The following is an 18,220-nucleotide window of genomic DNA, read 5'->3' on the forward strand; positions in this document are numbered from 1 at the left end:
GCAGGGGTACCTCAAGGAAGCATCCTAGGCCCTCTCTTGTACCTCTTGTATACGTATGACTTACCGGTTCACGAGCAACACGTTACCGCAACCTTTGCAGATGACACGGCTATCCTAGCAGTTGGAGAAGTGATAGAGACTACAACGACGAAATTGCAATCAGCGGTGAGTTCTATTGCAACATGGGCAAAAAAATGGCGTATCAAATTAAATAATTCCAAATCAGTTCACATTGTATTCGGCCTGAAAAAAACAATTTACAAGCCAGTCTACATAAACAGCGTAAATATACCGTACGTCAACGAGGCAAAATATCTTGGTATAACCCTTGATGCTAAACTGCGTTGGAAGGCGCATGTCAAGAAAAAGCGTGAAGAGCTGGAATTAAAAACAAAAAACCTTCTTTATCTTATTGGCAGACACTCTATTCTGTCAACGAACAACAAACTACTGCTATATAATCAAATACTCAAACCGGTCTGGACGTATGGCATTCAGCTATGGGGATGCTCAAGCGAATCTTGCATGACAATTATCCAACGATTCCAAAATAAAGTGTTGCGCAACATCGTCAATGCTCCATACTATGTGAGAAATCTCGACCTCCATCGCGATCTTGGTATCTTACCCATCACTGACGTGGCGAAAAAGTACGCCATGGCTCACAGACAACGTTTAAGTACACATGTCAACGCTGAAGCATTGGCTTTGCTTCAGCCAAATACTCATCGTCGGCGGCTCAAGCGTAAAACAGTTTCAGACCAGATGGGCACCCAGTAGCAGCTGTACCTTATATATTTATACATTTATAATGAATTTATGAATATTGGGGCATCTTAGCTTTTTCCTTTTTAATATATATGTTCAATAAAAATTGCTCGTTAGTATCTTTATTTCGTTGTACTAGTTGTAATTTCTAAACGTTATTCTGCTTATACTTTAAGATGCGTTAATAAAAAAAATAAAAAATTTTTTGTTTGCTCTTTAATTGTACGGCTCAAGCGCATCAGTTATACTTAGTTTGATGTCGATCTGCAGTATTGGTGCCGCTGGAGTAATGTCTTCTGCAAACTTTTTCGTTTGCGCAGGCCAATCGTTATCATTCGCATGTCGAAATCACTACTTTTAGAGCACTCAAGTCATATGCGGCACTCTTCGCAACGATTCTCCTCAAACACTCGTTGAATTTCAACTGTAATTTCCATCACATATATCTAACAATATGTATATGTATGCAAGTAGAGAATAAGCTAAAGATTTTAACGAGTTTCCTACGCGTGATTCATTTTTTTTCGAAAAATTTAATTTTTTTTATTTGAAAATATAGTTCCTCTTACAAACAATTAAACACTCCTTATAAGAATAGAGATTTTTAAGATAAAAGAAAAAATAACATTTCAATAAACTTCAACTAAGTCACAATTTCCGTTAGGCAAATGCTAATCCAACACCTCACCCGTAATGCGGCAATCTTTTCCTTATTCTCTCACTGCATTTATTGATTTCTCCGCAATTATGCGACACATTCACCGCACATTACAACACGTCATAATTATTTTGTCACAATTTTGTACCTATTATTGTTTGTCATCTGAATGTTTAGCTATCAGCGGCGAGGCGGAGCCCATCCTAGCCTACCATCGCCATCACTGCCTCCTCCATCGTGACAAAATTTTGCGATACGCTTTTCCAAATCAAATGCCGCACCTTGCCAATAGATCAGCGCGCTTGCGTCGTCAGCTTGTTGAGCGAAAAATCGCGCGCGCCTACACGCACACATGCACATTGCACCTACAAATGCGCAAAAGTGCATACTCTCACACACCTACACCAGCCAAACCAAGCGTACGTACATACTTGCAATTGCTTAGATGGCGGACTGCCTTGCCATAAACAACAATTGTACTTCCAGCTGCTGTCAATTTCCTCAATCTCATAACTACACTATATTTGCCGCCCTGCTTGTGCGCACACACCCACCTTTGTGCTTAATGCTTACACCCACCAAACTGGCTTAGTGAGGCCACGCGCCGGCAAAACTAACTCAGTTCAACGGCAGCGCGTCGGCGCGGCCACTAAGGGTGGCAAGCAGTTAGTTAAGTCGATCAGTCAGTTAGTAAGTCAGTGTGAGCGGCAATTCATTCGTCGGTATACGCCGAATCACTCTCTGTTTGTCTGCCCAATCGCCCACTTGAAAAAAACTGAAAAAAGGCAATACAAAAAGAAAAAACAAAAGCAGTAAACAAAAAGATCAACAACAAATCAAACAAATCGCGTTACCGGTTTCCATTTCTATGATCGCAGCTTGCCTTTACTTGAGGAGTTGTTGCTGTTGTTCCTCGTTGTTCGCGAGTTTGTCTTGCTGCTGCTGCCTCGTAGCTGTTACGCGTGAACGAGTATTTCAACGAATATTTGTCTAGCAGATACACAAGCCAAACTCACGCGTACTCCCTCTCGCACTCAATTCGCCTATTCACCTTAATGTTTTTTATTTGTTTACTGTTTTTGTTGTTCGTTTTATACACTACCTTTGTTGTTGCTATTATTATTGTTATTGTGTAATCGCCCACATGATTTATCTAGCTACGTTTTTTAACTCGCTTTCAGAGTTGCTTATCGTTTGTAATAACTGGAATTATGAGCCATTACTACTGTGTTGTTGTCGTTGTCATTGTTGTTGTTGTTATAGTTAGCTTGTTTGTACACACGTAGTACATATATTTTTTTATTGTCGATTTAAGTTGGTTACTAGGTTTTGGGTTATTGCAAATATAACACACGTACACACCTACACACACACATACAAGCAGAAATAGTAATCTTTGGCAATAAAACAGCTGCATATGAATGAAAATAATAATAATACGAGTAATAATCACTTCAAATGAGGTGTGCACAACGCCTCTTCTCGCTCTCTCTTACTGCACTCTCCGCACGACCCAAACCAATTAGAGTGCACGATGTGCAATATTTGTATGTGTATGTGTGCATGTTTTTTGTTGGCAAGCCGGCAATTGTAGTTTGATTTTTCTCACACCTTATACACTCTTACACACACACACATACATGTATAGGTTTTTTATATGAAGTTGTATATTTTTATTTCCCGCGTTTATCGCTATGTTTTAATTTATGATTGCAAAGTAATTTTTATAATTTAATTTAAGTGAATTTTCAATTTTCCGTAGGAGTGAATTTGTGTGATTTTTTATATTGCAATTAATGGCTCTTTCTTGCAAATAATTTATTAATAATATTTAATACTATTATTATTTTGTATTCGGTTTTGAGAAGTTAGGCTTCGTAGCTTAACCAATGCAGATAAATTAGCTAGATTGAGTTATTTATGAAGGCAGATAGTTCGGACTACTGGTTCGGATTTTCCTTGAAGCGATGCTATGAAGCTTGAAACCTGATTTTTTCTCTCGATCTGGTGGAGAGTTGAGGTTCCTATCTTGTTGTTGTTGTTGTAGAAATTCATTAAGTCCTACCAATACGTAGGTTAAGTTAGGTATATCTGGCTGATCTGAATATATCTCACATATACCACAAGGGTCCGTAGTGTTGCCAGAGTTATTGAAGTCATGTTAAACATACATGTCTTGGCGAGATTTAATAAAAAGCTTAAACTATTGTCAGCAATATTTTTCAGAGATGAAAAGTATGCCGATCCCAGGCAGTTATAACGAGTTCTGCTTAGAGCAGGGCAGCACAAGTTTTCTGAGGCGGTCGGAAAACTCTGAGCTATGCTGGTGGGTAGAAAAGTCTGCCATGGGAATGGATATTATTTCCTTTTGATAGAACTGCTGGCATTCTGACTACTTAAAATATCATTGAAAACTCGGTAATAAACAAGCAAATCTAAATGCTTTGAGTTGGAAATAGAATTGGATAGGCCACGCGCTTAGAAAACCGTCACACAGCAGCACAAGCTTGGCCGTAGATTGGAATTCTCAGATAAGTATTCGGCCTGCCAAAGAACACCTTGAAGAGATCCATCCTGCAACACCAGCTGGGACAATGCTAGGACGCTAGCATCTAATCGCGTATATTGAAGAAGCCTTGTAGAGGCCCTACGCTCCTCAAAAGAGCAATGTTCTAAATATAGCTTCTATTAGAAGGCGCTAGTTGAACTTTCTACTTGTAGAAAAAAATCGCGCAATCAGTGAAGTATAGAGTTCTCTCTCCTAACGGACAGACCTCTCACGAACACTTTTTTCGGTACATATCCCAAATCCTTAAGAATTTTTTCTCTTACGGGGACAACTCTTCTATTACAACAAATTATTCACTTGTTTACACTTTTCTCATAAGCAAACAGCTTCGATAAGTGGACAGTTGTTTCAGTTCCTTAGGTGTCCGCTTAAGAGAGAGAGCACTGTAGTTGAAAAGTGTGCCACATTGCAACATGCACCTTTAGCTTTTTATACTAAAAATAGAGTAAAACAACAGTGATCCATTTTCCAAAACAAACAAAAATTTTTGTTTCTACTACTCCTAAGCTTTGGAGCAAAATCGAATAAAAAGTCAAAAATTCAAAACATTTTTTTCTTTTTTTATTAAAAAAAAATTAAAGATTTCTGTATGAAAAACATAATATCTGACAACGAAAAAGAAAAATGGTTCTGCTCTTCGCACAGCTAAACTGCAAAATGATTCAAAACAAAGACTGCTAAAATGTTTATATAAAAAATATATATCTCAAAATCGCGCTGGCATTAAAAACTGTATTCTAACCTCAAACGCTGCAAAAAGAGGAAAGGGAACACATGCCTGTCCCACAAATGTGAAAACAACGTAAATCCATGTAATAACAGCTACTTTTTCTATCTTTATAAAACTCTACTAGCGATTTAAACGTGAAAAAACGGGATTGTATGCAAAAAAAAAAAACAAGAAACCAATTATTCTCAAAAACTCCAAAATTGAATGTTTTTCAGCGCCGCAAACGCATACATCCATTTTTTCTATACTATTTAACTTTCTGAACCATTTTGCGCTATTATTTGTATTTAACTTCACAAACAATTTTTTGTCAAAAGAAATATTAAAAAAATGCGAAAACTGCTGCAATATTTGACGCCACACCCCAGCGCTCTGCTGCACTACTTACTATTTTTTCTCCAACCTTTCAGTTTAGATGCGCCCACTTGCACGCATTTAGCGCCGAAACGTGCCCAAGTGGTTTTGAATAGTAAAAGTTTTTTACACACAGTTTTTTTTATTTTTTTGTTTTTCCTTCAATTTTTTTTCCTGGCATTTCAGCTCCTATTTTACAATGTTTTTTGTGTTTTAGCTTTTCATTTTCTATTTCACTTTTGCTATATATCGTTCGTTCTTTTACTTCTTCGGCATTCCTTAGCACTTGCCCCCTCCTCGCCGCCAATCCGGCTGCCTGCCGGCCGTCGCTGGTCCTGCACACCTCTCTGCCTCTGTGGCTCAGTGCAAATACTCATAGTGTCGTGTAAAAATTCTAAGTCAACACGTAGTAAAGCTCTCAACTGCCGGCAAATAGTGAGAAATAGTAGTAAACAAGTAGTAGTCATGGCATTTGTAGTAGCTGGAGTTGCATTGCAACAACGTCAACGGCAGCAACAGCACTTTAGCTACTGCTTTTCCACACTCGTTCAACCGCCCCCCGCACCCCCATAAATGCGCTTAGCGTCGCACGTAAATACATAAACTGATGCCCATGTAAGCTCGTTGAAGTTTTTGCTATTGCTGTTGGTGTTGCTATTTGGAAATTGCATTTTCATGCACACGCACGGATTGCACTCCTCACGACATGCTGCCCATGTTGCAGGCAACTTAATGTGTGTGGTAGTCACAACTGCGAGCAGTGAGTGCACACAAATTGCACTTTTATATGGCAAGTCCGTGTGTATGTACCTGTGTACCTCTGCCAGCATAACGGCGTGCCGTGTGTGTTGTGTGTGCACATGCCACAATATCGTTTTAACCCACTCTGCGCCACAAGTGTGTAACGCACACTCACACTTTCTGTTGTTGCCTGCTGTTGTTCTAACTTTTTTGCTTTTTCTTCGGTTCTTCTCGTTTTCTTTTCTTTTTATTCCCTCAATTCCCTTTGCTGTCGGCATGCCCGACAATGATTTGCAGTGTTGCGCAGGAATGTGCTGGCTGGCATGCAACAACGCACTAAACACATGTGAAGTGTTGCATGCTACGTTGCTGCTGCTGTTGTTGTTGCTATTGTTGTTATTGCTGCTGTTGGTCTGAAGTGGCGTGTAGCAGCAGAGTAGTGCACTGCACATTTTTTTCTTTTCACCATACACACAGTTATTTTGTTTTTGTAGTGCTGCTCTGCACTTATTTGTGTGCCCGACCAACCAACCAGCCAGCCAGCAATCCATCTATCCACCCAGCAATCTATCCAGCCGATCGTCCATGCCCCGCGCCGCCAACCATTTATTTAGTGTTGCCCATTCGTTTGTTAGTTCGCTGCTCCATTCTCGTTATTTTTATTGTAGTTGTTGCTGCTGTTGTTTTTATGCCCCTTTTTTATGTTTGTGTTTTTTTGTTTTTGTTTCTCCTCGAGTAATTCCGTCTGGTATGTCAACAATGGGTAGCCATGTGTGCTTTTGTTTGCTGTTTTCCTTTTTCGTGCATTTTTCATTTTGCTGCGCTCCGTACTAACGAGATTTGCTACTATTTTATTGCTTTTTTACCAAAACCCCATGCAGTTTGCTGCAACTCAGCCGCTTTTCTGAAACACTGCATTTTGCTTCATTTTTTGTGCATTTATTTATTGCCCGATGTGAGCTTTGGGGTTTTGCTAAAAATAAAGGCAAACGAAAAAAAGGAAATAAACATTTTTAAGCGCATTAAATTTCATGCTTTAGCTGTTTAGCTTTCAAAAATTTGTTTGTCGAGTCGGTTTACAAAATTTAATTGACTTAATAAATTTTTGCTTTAAAGTTTTCCATAAAAACTAGAGGAATTATGTTACAAAAAAATTTATGACTATTGCACGAGTTAGCTTGTGTGGGGAAAATTGCAATTAATTCATAAAGAATTATGCTAAGCAACGACGTGAACAGAGTTATGTTAGGCAACAGTTAAGATAACATACCCAGTAACAGCTGCAATATGCATTTACTGCATCACAGGCCAGTGGAACTTTCTATTTATCAGAAGGGGAGTTTTAACAGGGGTGCCATGACGGTGATGCTAAATAACAGATACTGTAACAGTTACAGTAAAACAGTAGCACATTTCTGTAATTCGTATGAGACCCAACAGCTTTAAATCTGTTTCGATTAATCAAATATTAACAAGGAAAAAATGTATAAACTAATACTACATACCATAAATTAAAAAAATTAAAAAATATTAATAAATCAAATAGATCGTAGGTGATAACGAATATATTTTGATCAGCGGCATATTTTCAGCGACATCCTTTCTTTCTTTTTCTTTGATAATTAGCTGAAGTGTTTCTTTGATTTATGGCTTACGTGTTGATATTGTTTTACAACCATAGAGGCCTACAATTATTTGGGGCCTTGTCAGTTGGGTTTTTTCATATAAAATCCGACCAGCTGTTATTTATTACCATATTAGTTCCACCCCTTATTTGGTGTTAGGCCGAGCTCGTCCTACAATTTGTGGTGTGTGCCTTGATATTGGTCCACAAATGGAGGGACCTACATTTTTATGCCACCTCCGAATGTTATGAGAAGCTTTTAATGGCAGAAATACACTCGGAGATCTGCTACTGCCTGCTGAAGGGCGACTGTTGTGAGAAAAAAACGTTCTCTGTAATTTGGTGTTTCCTGCACGGAGATTCGAACCTGTGCCCTTCCGAATGGTAGTCTTAGATCAATCCTGGACCAAGATGTGCATTCGGCTACGGCGGCCACCAGTTGTCATGCCAACAAGATTTATTCGACTGATCACTCCGTTAGCAAAATTATTAAAGCCCTTACCCAGTTGCAACTTCGTTTCAATGAAAGAGAAGAAGCACCCGAGAAAAGTTGTTAGTTAAAATTGTGTGCTAAAGCGATTTGCGTTAAGTGCTGCGTGCTTTCATTCGTATAGTATACAACACTGTAATTCTCCAACGGTTTACAGAATAATTAATTAAACGTGGGTGCTTCTTGAAAGGCTCCTAAGCGGCTGAGCCTGACATTTAAGGGGTTACAGTGGGTTCAAAAAATTGATGTTTCTTGGCTTATTAATTTCTACAACATCTCAAGAATATTATCCTAAATTTTCAAGTCGATCCGAATAATAGATTCGGAGATACAGCCTTTGGAATGTGTGCGCTCCAAGCTACTTTTATTGTTACTCAAAACTTTAAACTCGTTTTTCTCGGAACCGCGTTTTCAAAGTCGGATCTTGATGAAATTTTACACAGGTGTTCGAGATACAATTTACTCGTACCTGGACGACGGATTTTGTTTTTTTCAATTACAACAATTAAAAAAAAAAACAAAATGTCAAACAAATTTGATCGAAATGCTCATTTTTTTGGAAGAATGTCTGCCAAAATTCCAATTCTTACTTTTTTTCGTTCCTTCGTTCAAGCACGAGTTTATGGTCTTAACTAAAACACTTATTTTTATTTTTTCATTTTTGATGATCCTGTCAGGAGTTATGCTGACAACGCGGACGCATTTTTTTTCGAGGGGCCACCGGAAATGATGTCACAACGGAGGAGTTTTAATTTTTTTTCTTTTGAAAATTTCAAAAAATATTCTTTAAATATGTATCTATAAGACAGAAAAAAGTTTGAATTAAATAAATAACTTTTTGCATAGAAAAATAGATATTGAAAATAGACCTTTTTTACTCGACGAAACCCATGTAACCCCTTAAGACAATGCTCACTAAACGTTTCAGAACAGCTATTCAGCTCAAAGATCTGATTAAGAAAAGTTGCAGTTAGCCAACACTATGCACTCTCGTTTCACTGCCTTGCTTTATTCTCCACAATTCTCGTCAGACTTATGAAAATAATGCCAACTTTGGATTTGCATTTATTTATACTGCCTTAAATTATTGAGGCTAGACAGCCTGTATGCTTATCCACCATTGGCGACAATCGCTAGACCAACTATGATACTTTCTGGCAGCCACCCGATCTACCAAACTCAGATTAATACATTTTGCGGTCTCAGTGTAGGATTGTCTCACGCCTCGAGTTGGTCGTTAGGAGACAGAAGCCCGATTTACTCTGCTTCCCCTGTACTCGTACTTCTGCAATATTTGACTCGGCGCTGCGAACTCTCATGCAAAGATTTTTATATACGACTTTCTTTATTAAATATTACAGTCTTACGTCAATGCAATTATTTTTAGCTTTTCCACATTCTGCTAATAAAGTTTTAGGCTTATCAGGAGTGTATGGCTTTTTTCTCACGCTTTAAAAAGTTCTTATCTGCAGTGACTGGCTGTGTCGCTATTTATTATGGCACTAATATTTTTAATTTCCAGTGGCGATATGCTAATAATTCTCATAATAAATATATATATAAATATTTTTTTTTCATTTTCAGTTCTTGTTGCATTGTATTTTGAAGCTTATTTTTTTGCATAATAATACAAATAATATTTTAAAAATAATTTTTTGTTTTATGCGCGAGAAAGCAGTCAGTACCGAAATAATATTTGATGATTTGGTGGTTTGAAAAGAACCCAGCCAATGGTGCGCCCTTTTGATTATAAAGGGCCTTTCAAAAGACGCACCTATATTGTGCTTTAAAATAATCTTAACAATTATATGAAAACTGACGTAATTTAAATGTCCATCATGAGCAAGTCTAAAGGCAAAAAAAATTCAACCCACAGTCAATCCATGAACGCCCAATTGTTGAGAACGTCAAAAAATCGCATTTTGCGCAGCAGCAGCAATATTCTCAACAGAGCCTCCAGTTTTTGGTCTACCAGTCCTTTTTCTATGCTCAACAGAACCAGTTTCTAGAAATTTTTTCACCAACCTTTGAATTGTCGACTCGTTCGGACGATTATTTCTGCCAAAAGAATCACGAATTTCTCTAATTTTGCTATTTGTTGTTCCTAAAGATCAATTAATTTCACAATAAGTTTGAATAATTTTAACGCGTCATTCTATTATGTAAAATTTCACTTCTGTCTACTTGGCAAACGGCGAAGATGACATGAAAAATAGTTACCGTCTAGGAATTATTCACTGCTGGCATCTAGGCCTCACTTTTGAAAAACCCTTTATTTTTTTAATAAGCAACTCTCATTCAACTGCCCACCATTTCAAGCAAGATTAGAATCAATTAATTTTTAAGTACTAGTATTATTGATTGGTTGTTTGTGGACTGCGACCTGAAGATGACTATTGTGCAGCCATGCGGCCTATTCAGACAGTTTTAAAAAATCCTAAAACTACTGTGGGCTTAATTTCTACCAGGAGGTTTGGACCTATAGTCCCATTTCCCAGGTAATTTAGTCTGCGCCGTGCCACTGCTGAGCATAGTCGCATAGAACGTGTTCTGCTGTTTCTTGTGCCTCTTTTCAGAGTCTACAGGAATCGTTTTCTAACGCACCTATCTTTTTCATGTGATAATTAAGTTTACAGTGTCCTGTTAGTATTTCACGGTAAAATTTTATGTCCTTTCTGCTTAGGTTAACGATTGCTTCTGCCTTTATCCGTTCTAGATCCAAGAGTCTTTTCGATTGCCACATGCCCGAATGGACTCTCCAGTAGTCGATTAGGCTTCGTTGTTCCTGCTCGCGTAGAAAGGCACTTTCGAAGCTGTTATTTACCCCGCAAAAAGGTTCAGGACCTATGAAGGGAGTGTTTGTCCCCTTGTTCGCTAAAGTGTGCCCAATTTCATTCCCTTCATGCCCCTCATGTCCAGGAACCCACATCAAAGAAACAGAGTTGATGCTAGGGTGTTGAGGATTTTAAAACATTCCCAAACTAACCCTGATTGGAATGAGAGCTATTTTGCGATTTTAGTGCTGCTTGACTGTCAGAGTATATTTCTTTTTCTTTGACATTGAGCGAAGTGCAATTTCACAATGAAGTTTCTGCTGTAAAAATTGCAGATTCAAATACAGCAGAAAAATCTGACAAAAAAAGCTTTAAACTGCGCTTGTTAATTTCAATAAAATTCGCATTTTTAGCAACTTGAAATATTTTTTGGTATTTTTATCACTTGCCTCATTTTAATTTTGTTTTACATTTCTTTCATTTTCATTTTCTTTTCTCATTTTACATTGATTATTTAGTGAGCAAGCCCCATTTACCGCCTTGTCGTTTGCCTTATCATCACTGCTCGCTTATTTGCTAATTTTATTTCCATTGCTTTTCGCAAGTGTCGCGCCTGTCATTAATCAAAAAGTAGCAAACTGCAATGCCATATGCGCGCTGCAATGAAATCATCGTGAAGATCAAAGCGTTCAAAATGCATATGAATATGTCAGCGCATGCACTTAAATAAACGATTATGGATGATTACATACATATACACATTGTATGTATGTATGCGCGTACGCGTAGTCGCATATGAATGGCGCGCCAGCGAGGTTATCAGCAACAGTCATTCACTCATTCAGGCAATGAGTTTGCAGGCAATCAGCCCGGTCAGCAGTCAATCAGCCGACGATCGGAACTCATTACCAGTTTTCACGGCTATTATTTCAATTTTTTTTAATTTTTCCTGTTTTTCTTTCTTTGTTTACATGCACCTATCGTTGTGCGGCATTGGCGTGTACGCGCAGTCAACTGCAGCGAATGATTTTCATGGCAACTTGCTAAACTGCAATCAATTTCTTTGCACTTACCTCTGCTTTTGCTATAAAAAATGATTTGAAACGAGAAACTGAGTGTACGTACATACATGTATGCATTTTCTTTCTCAATAACATTTTGTTTTCTATTACTCTTATTTATGGAAATATTCAATACAACCGACTCCCACGTTTTTTCCAGCTTACTTGAGCTGCTGCCGCACTTGCATTCTCTGCTGTCTATTTCTGCTATTACTTCACTCATTCGTTTTGCAAGCCAGAAACAAGTTGTGACTAATCAGTAATGACAACTGCGAGCACACAAAAAAAATGAAAAAAAAAAATAAAAAAATACAAAATATTAAAAGCTAGCAATATAAAAACGGCAGCAGCAACCGTGAGCGTGACAATGCAACGAAGTCAACCACGACGACAACACGACAAATATCAAATGTATTCACTCGCTGTCATAAGCCGATTATGATGATGATGTAGCGTTTCGCTGAGCATTTTGTGTCAAATTAGTGGCTCTTTTTTGAAGTTTGATGCTTGTTTTTTTACTTTTTTGGGTATATTTTGATATTATTTTACCTAATTTTCGATACATTTTTTCCGCTTTGTATTTATTTTCACATACACATACATGTAAATTTTTTTCGGTTTCAATTTCGGGTACCACCTTTGATATGCCATAAATCAAGGTCAATTGTTGGTCAGTGATCACTTTACTGGCGTAGCGATCTTGTTACCAGCATTTCAGTGATGCGAGGAAAGTCTAATAAAGAAGCAAGGTAGAATATTTTAATACAAAATAAAAAAATAAAAAATAAATAATCACAATGAAGAGGGGATCAGAAAGAAATCAAATACTGGAAAGGGAGAGTCGAAATTCTTCTTATTTCATTTTAATAAAAAAGTGAAGTGCTCAGTGTGCGTTTTGCTGGACAAAATAATAATGGATTCAGAATTTGTAGTGTGACTAATGGCCGACACTTCGACCTAAAAGGACTCTTGTGTCCATGTTTTAGAAGTCACTAATACTAGACCTATGAACTAGAAGAGAGGGAAACTCTTGAACACGGTCTATGTTCTTGCCCTGCATTAGCTAGAATCCAAATGAAATGCTTAGGAGCTCTACAATATGAGAGGTTAGAATGTCTCTGGGGACTAGAGCTTCAGAGCTTACTTAGATTTGCAAAAGCCGCAGGCTTATTAAGGGTCAAGCTTCATCTGGTACCGCTAAGGCCAATAGGTCTATGCGATGGCTTTCAGCCAGCCAGGCCAACCTAACCTAACCGAATACTAGACCTATTGACCGACACTACTACCATTAGGTGTATTATTTCAGGTTCTATTTAAAGGCGGCCGACTCGCGGACAATGACTTTTTTCAGCGCTTCGAGACTGGTGAATCTTTTAGTTCGGACCTAGCTTTCCAAAATGACCTAAAGATAATAATGCATCGGATTCGCGTCTGGTGAATTTAAGAGCCATTGTGCGGACGTTATGAGGTTCGTAACGTTGTTTTTTAGACATTCTTGGTTCGTTCAGGCTTTGTGAGACGGTGCCGAGTCCTATTCAAACGTCCATGGTCTGCCAGCGAAATGTTTGTTTGCCCACGGCTTCAAAGCAACCTCCAAAATACTTTCCCTATAATATTTCGCAATTACCTTGACGCAAGGATCGATGAAAACGATTGGAGAGCGCCCATCTGCGGTTACAGCGGCCTAAACTCTTTACTGTGGCGGGTGCTGCCTCCTGGTGGTCAATCGATGACTCAAATTCTCGTCGAATGGTCGGTCAAATAAACACTGATGCTTTCCATTTCAATTCAACCGGGCTATTCGGGTCATGTTCTTCGATTTCGATGTAACTGCAATATGTTGCTCTCTGGTCAAAATAATGAGACACGTATTTTTTTGTTCGCCCGAAAAAAATTTTTTTCAAGAGTTATCGGCAATTTTGTTTTTTGGCTCAAACTCGATTTTTTTTAATTATATAAGAAACAATTTTTTTTAAATGCCCATAACTTAGTCAAAAATGAACCGATTTTAATAATTTTGGGTTCAAAATGATCGTCATTACTTACACAAGCGATTTCAGGTAGAAACATTTACAAAAAAGAAGTTGAAAAGTTTTTATTTTGCAAAAAACAAAAAGTGCGAAACAGGTTTTTTACTCAAAAATTCATTACTCAAAAACAACGCATTTTAGCTACTAGGCATTCAGCTCTATTAAAGTTTGAGATGTCCTTTTGATTTGGAAGAAGTTATAAAAAAAAAAAATACCCTTTTTGAAATATTGAATTTCGAAAAAATTTCAATTTTTTTTCTTTTTTGCTAAATAAAAAATTTTCAACTACTTTTTTGCAATTGTTTCTACATGAAGTCGCTCGTGTAAGTAATTACGATCATTTTGAACCCAGAATTATTAAAATCGGTTCATTTTTGACTAAGTTATGGGCATTTAAAAAAAATTGTTTCTTATATAATTAAAAAAATCGAGTTTGAGCCAAAAAACAAAATTGCCGATAACTCTTGAAAAAAAATTTTTTCGGGCGAACAAAAAAATACGTGTCTCATTATTTTGACCAGAGAGCAACATATTGCAGTTACATCGAAATCGAAGAACATGACCCGAATAGCCCGGTTGAATTGAAATGGAAAGCATCCACTATCGTTTTGGGAATTTAGGAATTGCTCAATTTCAAAAATTTTCTCATCAAAAAACACAATGTTCGGAAATTGACAGCTTTCGGCCAAGCGAAGCAACTCCTTCGCTCTCTCAAGTCTGACTTGTTGCTGCTTTGGTGTGAGATCATGGGCCTTTTGGATCTTGTAAGGCGGATTCTACGGTACGATATTTTCAGTTCTATGATAATTAAGCGCTCTGACACTTGTTTCTATGAGATGTAACTGCTGTAGGCTAAGGGTGCCATCAGGAATTCAATACCGGCCTCGCGATTGCACTGCTCTCGCAAGATACAACGTCGATCCCCTTTCTTAGCATTGCCCGGGGTGCACCCGCACCATTTGATATGTGCTACTAGGAGGCTGAGAGCAGGATTTTGCATACCTCCTGCTAACGGTGTTGGGTGTACAGAATTAAATATACAAAAATGTGAAGCAGATGTGAAATGGGGAAAAGGCAAAAGTGTGATTTTTGACCTACTTGAAACTTGCGCTTTATTAATATATATATAATAATATTTATATATTATATCAAATTTCAATGATCTGTTGTATAAAAGTGCATACCCGAAATTTTTTCAGAAATTCTCATTAAAAAGTTTGAAATTTTGATGAAAATTTGCCAAAATTTTATACGATTTTATAAAGTCTAAAACTTTGCATCATATGGTTTTTGTATGTGTAGTATGAACCATATTTTTGTATAAAATTAATTAAAATTGAAAAGTAAATGTGTGAATACTCGAAACTTGCGATTATATGGTGTACACTTTCATTTGATGTTGGCTGTATATCGCAAGATTTTTGTCGGGAACACTTGCCATATTCCAGTTCTGCAATTAATTTTGCGTCCATTTAATATGTCCCTTCAGTAGATTTCTAAATTCAATGAACAAATTTTAACACTTTGGTGTCTAAATTAAAGGAAAAATATTATTTTAAATTGGCGTGTTTTACTAACTTTGTCTTATATTTAATTTATATTTACATAACTTACCTTAATTCTTTCTTCTCTTTGCAGGTAAGCGAGAGTTGTGTATATCTCACATCTGTTATCAGGAACTCCGTTTGCCGGAAGTGTTCAAAGTGCAATCCTAGTCATCGCAGCCACTTAAAATGATGACTAAGCAACAAATGCACGGAGCTGGGCACGCCTCTTTCTAATAAAAATACCCACTATGATTATAATTTGCAATGGTGAGTTAATCTCAGTGCAGAATCTAGAGAAATTCCTGCTGCCGGAAAGCACCGCAGAACATAAGGCTTGAGAATTATAATTAGTTCCCATCGATGCTCGTTTTCCGGCTGTTCGTTTGCAGTTACAATTTCTCACTTTGCATGGCAACACATTTCTATTTTTAAAAGCTACTTGACTGCGGCATAACGTAATTGTGTTTATAGTTAAGCGATTGCAAAAACAATTTTATGATTGCAAAAAATTACATCACCAGCAGCATTGCAGTAAAAAAATGTAAATGTGTACGAACAACAAAACTATTGCAACTACCAGTTGTTGTAAGCTCGTGTATGAAATTGCATAGCAAATCGCGTGAACGCCAACGATGATGTGTATACGCTTTTAAGCGGTCATAAAAATATGGCAAAGAAAAAAAGTTCAATAAAAAATCAACTGTGCAACTAATTGTGTGGTTAATGAAAAAGTGAAATTGAGCTTGGGGTTTAGCTGAATCAATTAAAATGTTATTACATAAATTAATGTTTTAATAACTCAATTAAACGAATGTATGGATTAGATTAATGTAAAGGGGTGATCAAGCCACATTTTATAGTATTTTTATATTTGGTGTGAAGTTTTTATTTGTCTCATTTGTGATTACAACAAGAACTATTTGTCTTCACGATTTCATGTTTATTACATTTGTTTTACTCTTCCTGTCAACCCACTGCAATAAGAATATTGAGCTGCAAAGCAAATACTTCCACATACGCCAGCAAATGATAAAAAAGGTAGAACACAAAAAATGGTCTGCAATAAACCACGGAAAATTGCCGCAACGAATGAGATTGCAAAATTCGAGGAGTGACACTCAAGGATGCCAACCAAAGTGCAGAAAATAAGTGCAAAAATAAAAGTAATAAAAAGAAAACAAATCTTACGAAATGCCAAAGCAAAAGCAATATGCTAACTTTCAACGCTCCATCGCTTTTGAGTCGCAAGTGTAGCCATAAAAAAGGTTTGTCGTGCGGTTGCTGGTATCCATAACGGCCACAAACACGATGTTTTCTGTATATAATACATAATTTTAACAGTTGTACGTCAACAGCTCCAAATATATTGGCCAAATAAGGAACGAACTGAAAAAAAGGCACTCAAATAAATGCAGACCAGACTGTCTGGAAGGGCAGACCTGATGGGAAGGCGGCAAATGGGAAGAAACACGAGAGGTGGCAAAAACACATAAAATTCAATAAAAAACGACTAAAATACGGCTGTGCAAAATCAGCAGATTTATGCTGCTTAGATGGTTGACGAAAGGAGACAGAACAGCAGACCGACCGACCGACCGACCGTAGCAATAGTCGCAGGAAGTTGCCCAAGCAGGCTGATACGTAGTAAGTCAAATATGCGCATAAAGCAGATATGTGCACATCTTTGTGCGCGTGTATGGTGGCATTCCTCTGAGCTGGCCTTATGCCTGGCTATTTTGCCAACTGACCGCTTGCCTAACTGTTTAAGAAGCAGCTTATAAGCCAGTCGCTTATTTCAGATGTCTGCATTGAAAGCCTTTCTTGCGCAGCGCTACTGATTTTGGCAGACTATGGGCCCTGAAGTAATTGAGTTTGTTTTTCAGTGGCCTTGTCGTTCTGAAAGGCTTGCAATGAAAACGAAATGAAATCGTGTCGAGTATGAGACGTGAGATTTAGTAAAGCTTTAAGAGTAGAAGTTGCCAACAAAAGAAACTTCAGCAAGGAACAAAAAGAAGTTTTCTTATAAATGGGTAAAGCTAAATAAGTTGCCTAAAAGCGCATACATATGTCAGCCTAACTGAATGGACTTAAGGGGACAGATACCTGTAAACGGCCATATTTTCCCTGATTTTTATTGAGATTATTTAAAAGAAGAGAGAGAAGAAAGAAGCCAATATATTTTTTTCAAAATTGGCACACAGTTTATTTATACATTAAAATAATATAAAATTTCTTGTTTTTTAATAATTTAAAATGGCGGATGTACACTCAATTCTTCCGGGAAGGTTACAGCGGGGCTTCTCAATCGGTGGGCATTGTAGCATCGGCGTCAGTTAACTAAATACAAAAAACCAAAAATTTTTTTGTTTATTAATATCATAATTTCTATATGAATTAAACAAAAATGAAAAAACAATCGCGGAATAAAATGCTTAAAAAAATGAATTTTGGGGCGAATTTTTCTACTATTTTTTGCTTCTAAAAAATTTTTTTGTCGAAAATTTTTTGAAAACTTGTAAATTCACATAGAAAGTAATATCATAAAAAAGATATGTGCCAAATTTCAGGGAGATCGGTCAATAACTTTTCGAGTTATCGTGTACGAGAATTCGAAAAATATACAATAGTTTTGATAAAAACGCGTCTAAAGTTTGAATACAACGTAACTATACCCCTCCCAGCGCTCGAACGCAAAGAATAGAGTCGTCAGGGTTGACGATTTATAATATAAGAAATACTTAAATTTACGTTCTAAAAATTTGTTGAAACATTCTCAAAGGATTATATTGACATTATATGAAAAAAAAATTTTTTTTTCTAAATTTTACTGGTATCTGTCCCCTTAAAATAGTTTCATGAAGTTATGGACTTTGA

General features: G+C 37.2%; 1 protein-coding gene across 1 annotated transcript in view; it reads left to right on the forward strand.

Moving 5' to 3' along the window:
- LOC129245635 (putative uncharacterized protein DDB_G0285119) overlaps positions 1-15,521 on the forward strand; it is a 43,193-nt gene extending 27,672 nt beyond the window's left edge. Inside the window, exon 2 of the mRNA XM_054883932.1 lies at positions 15,438-15,521. Within this exon, the coding sequence (XP_054739907.1) occupies positions 15,438-15,441 (4 nt within the window). The 3' untranslated portion in view covers positions 15,442-15,521. The remainder of the gene's footprint in view (positions 1-15,437) is intronic.
- The last annotated feature ends 2,699 nt before the right edge of the window (positions 15,522-18,220 follow it).

This window comes from Anastrepha obliqua, chromosome 4 (genome assembly GCF_027943255.1).
Source record: "Anastrepha obliqua isolate idAnaObli1 chromosome 4, idAnaObli1_1.0, whole genome shotgun sequence".
Classification (NCBI taxonomy): domain Eukaryota; kingdom Metazoa; phylum Arthropoda; class Insecta; order Diptera; family Tephritidae; genus Anastrepha; species Anastrepha obliqua.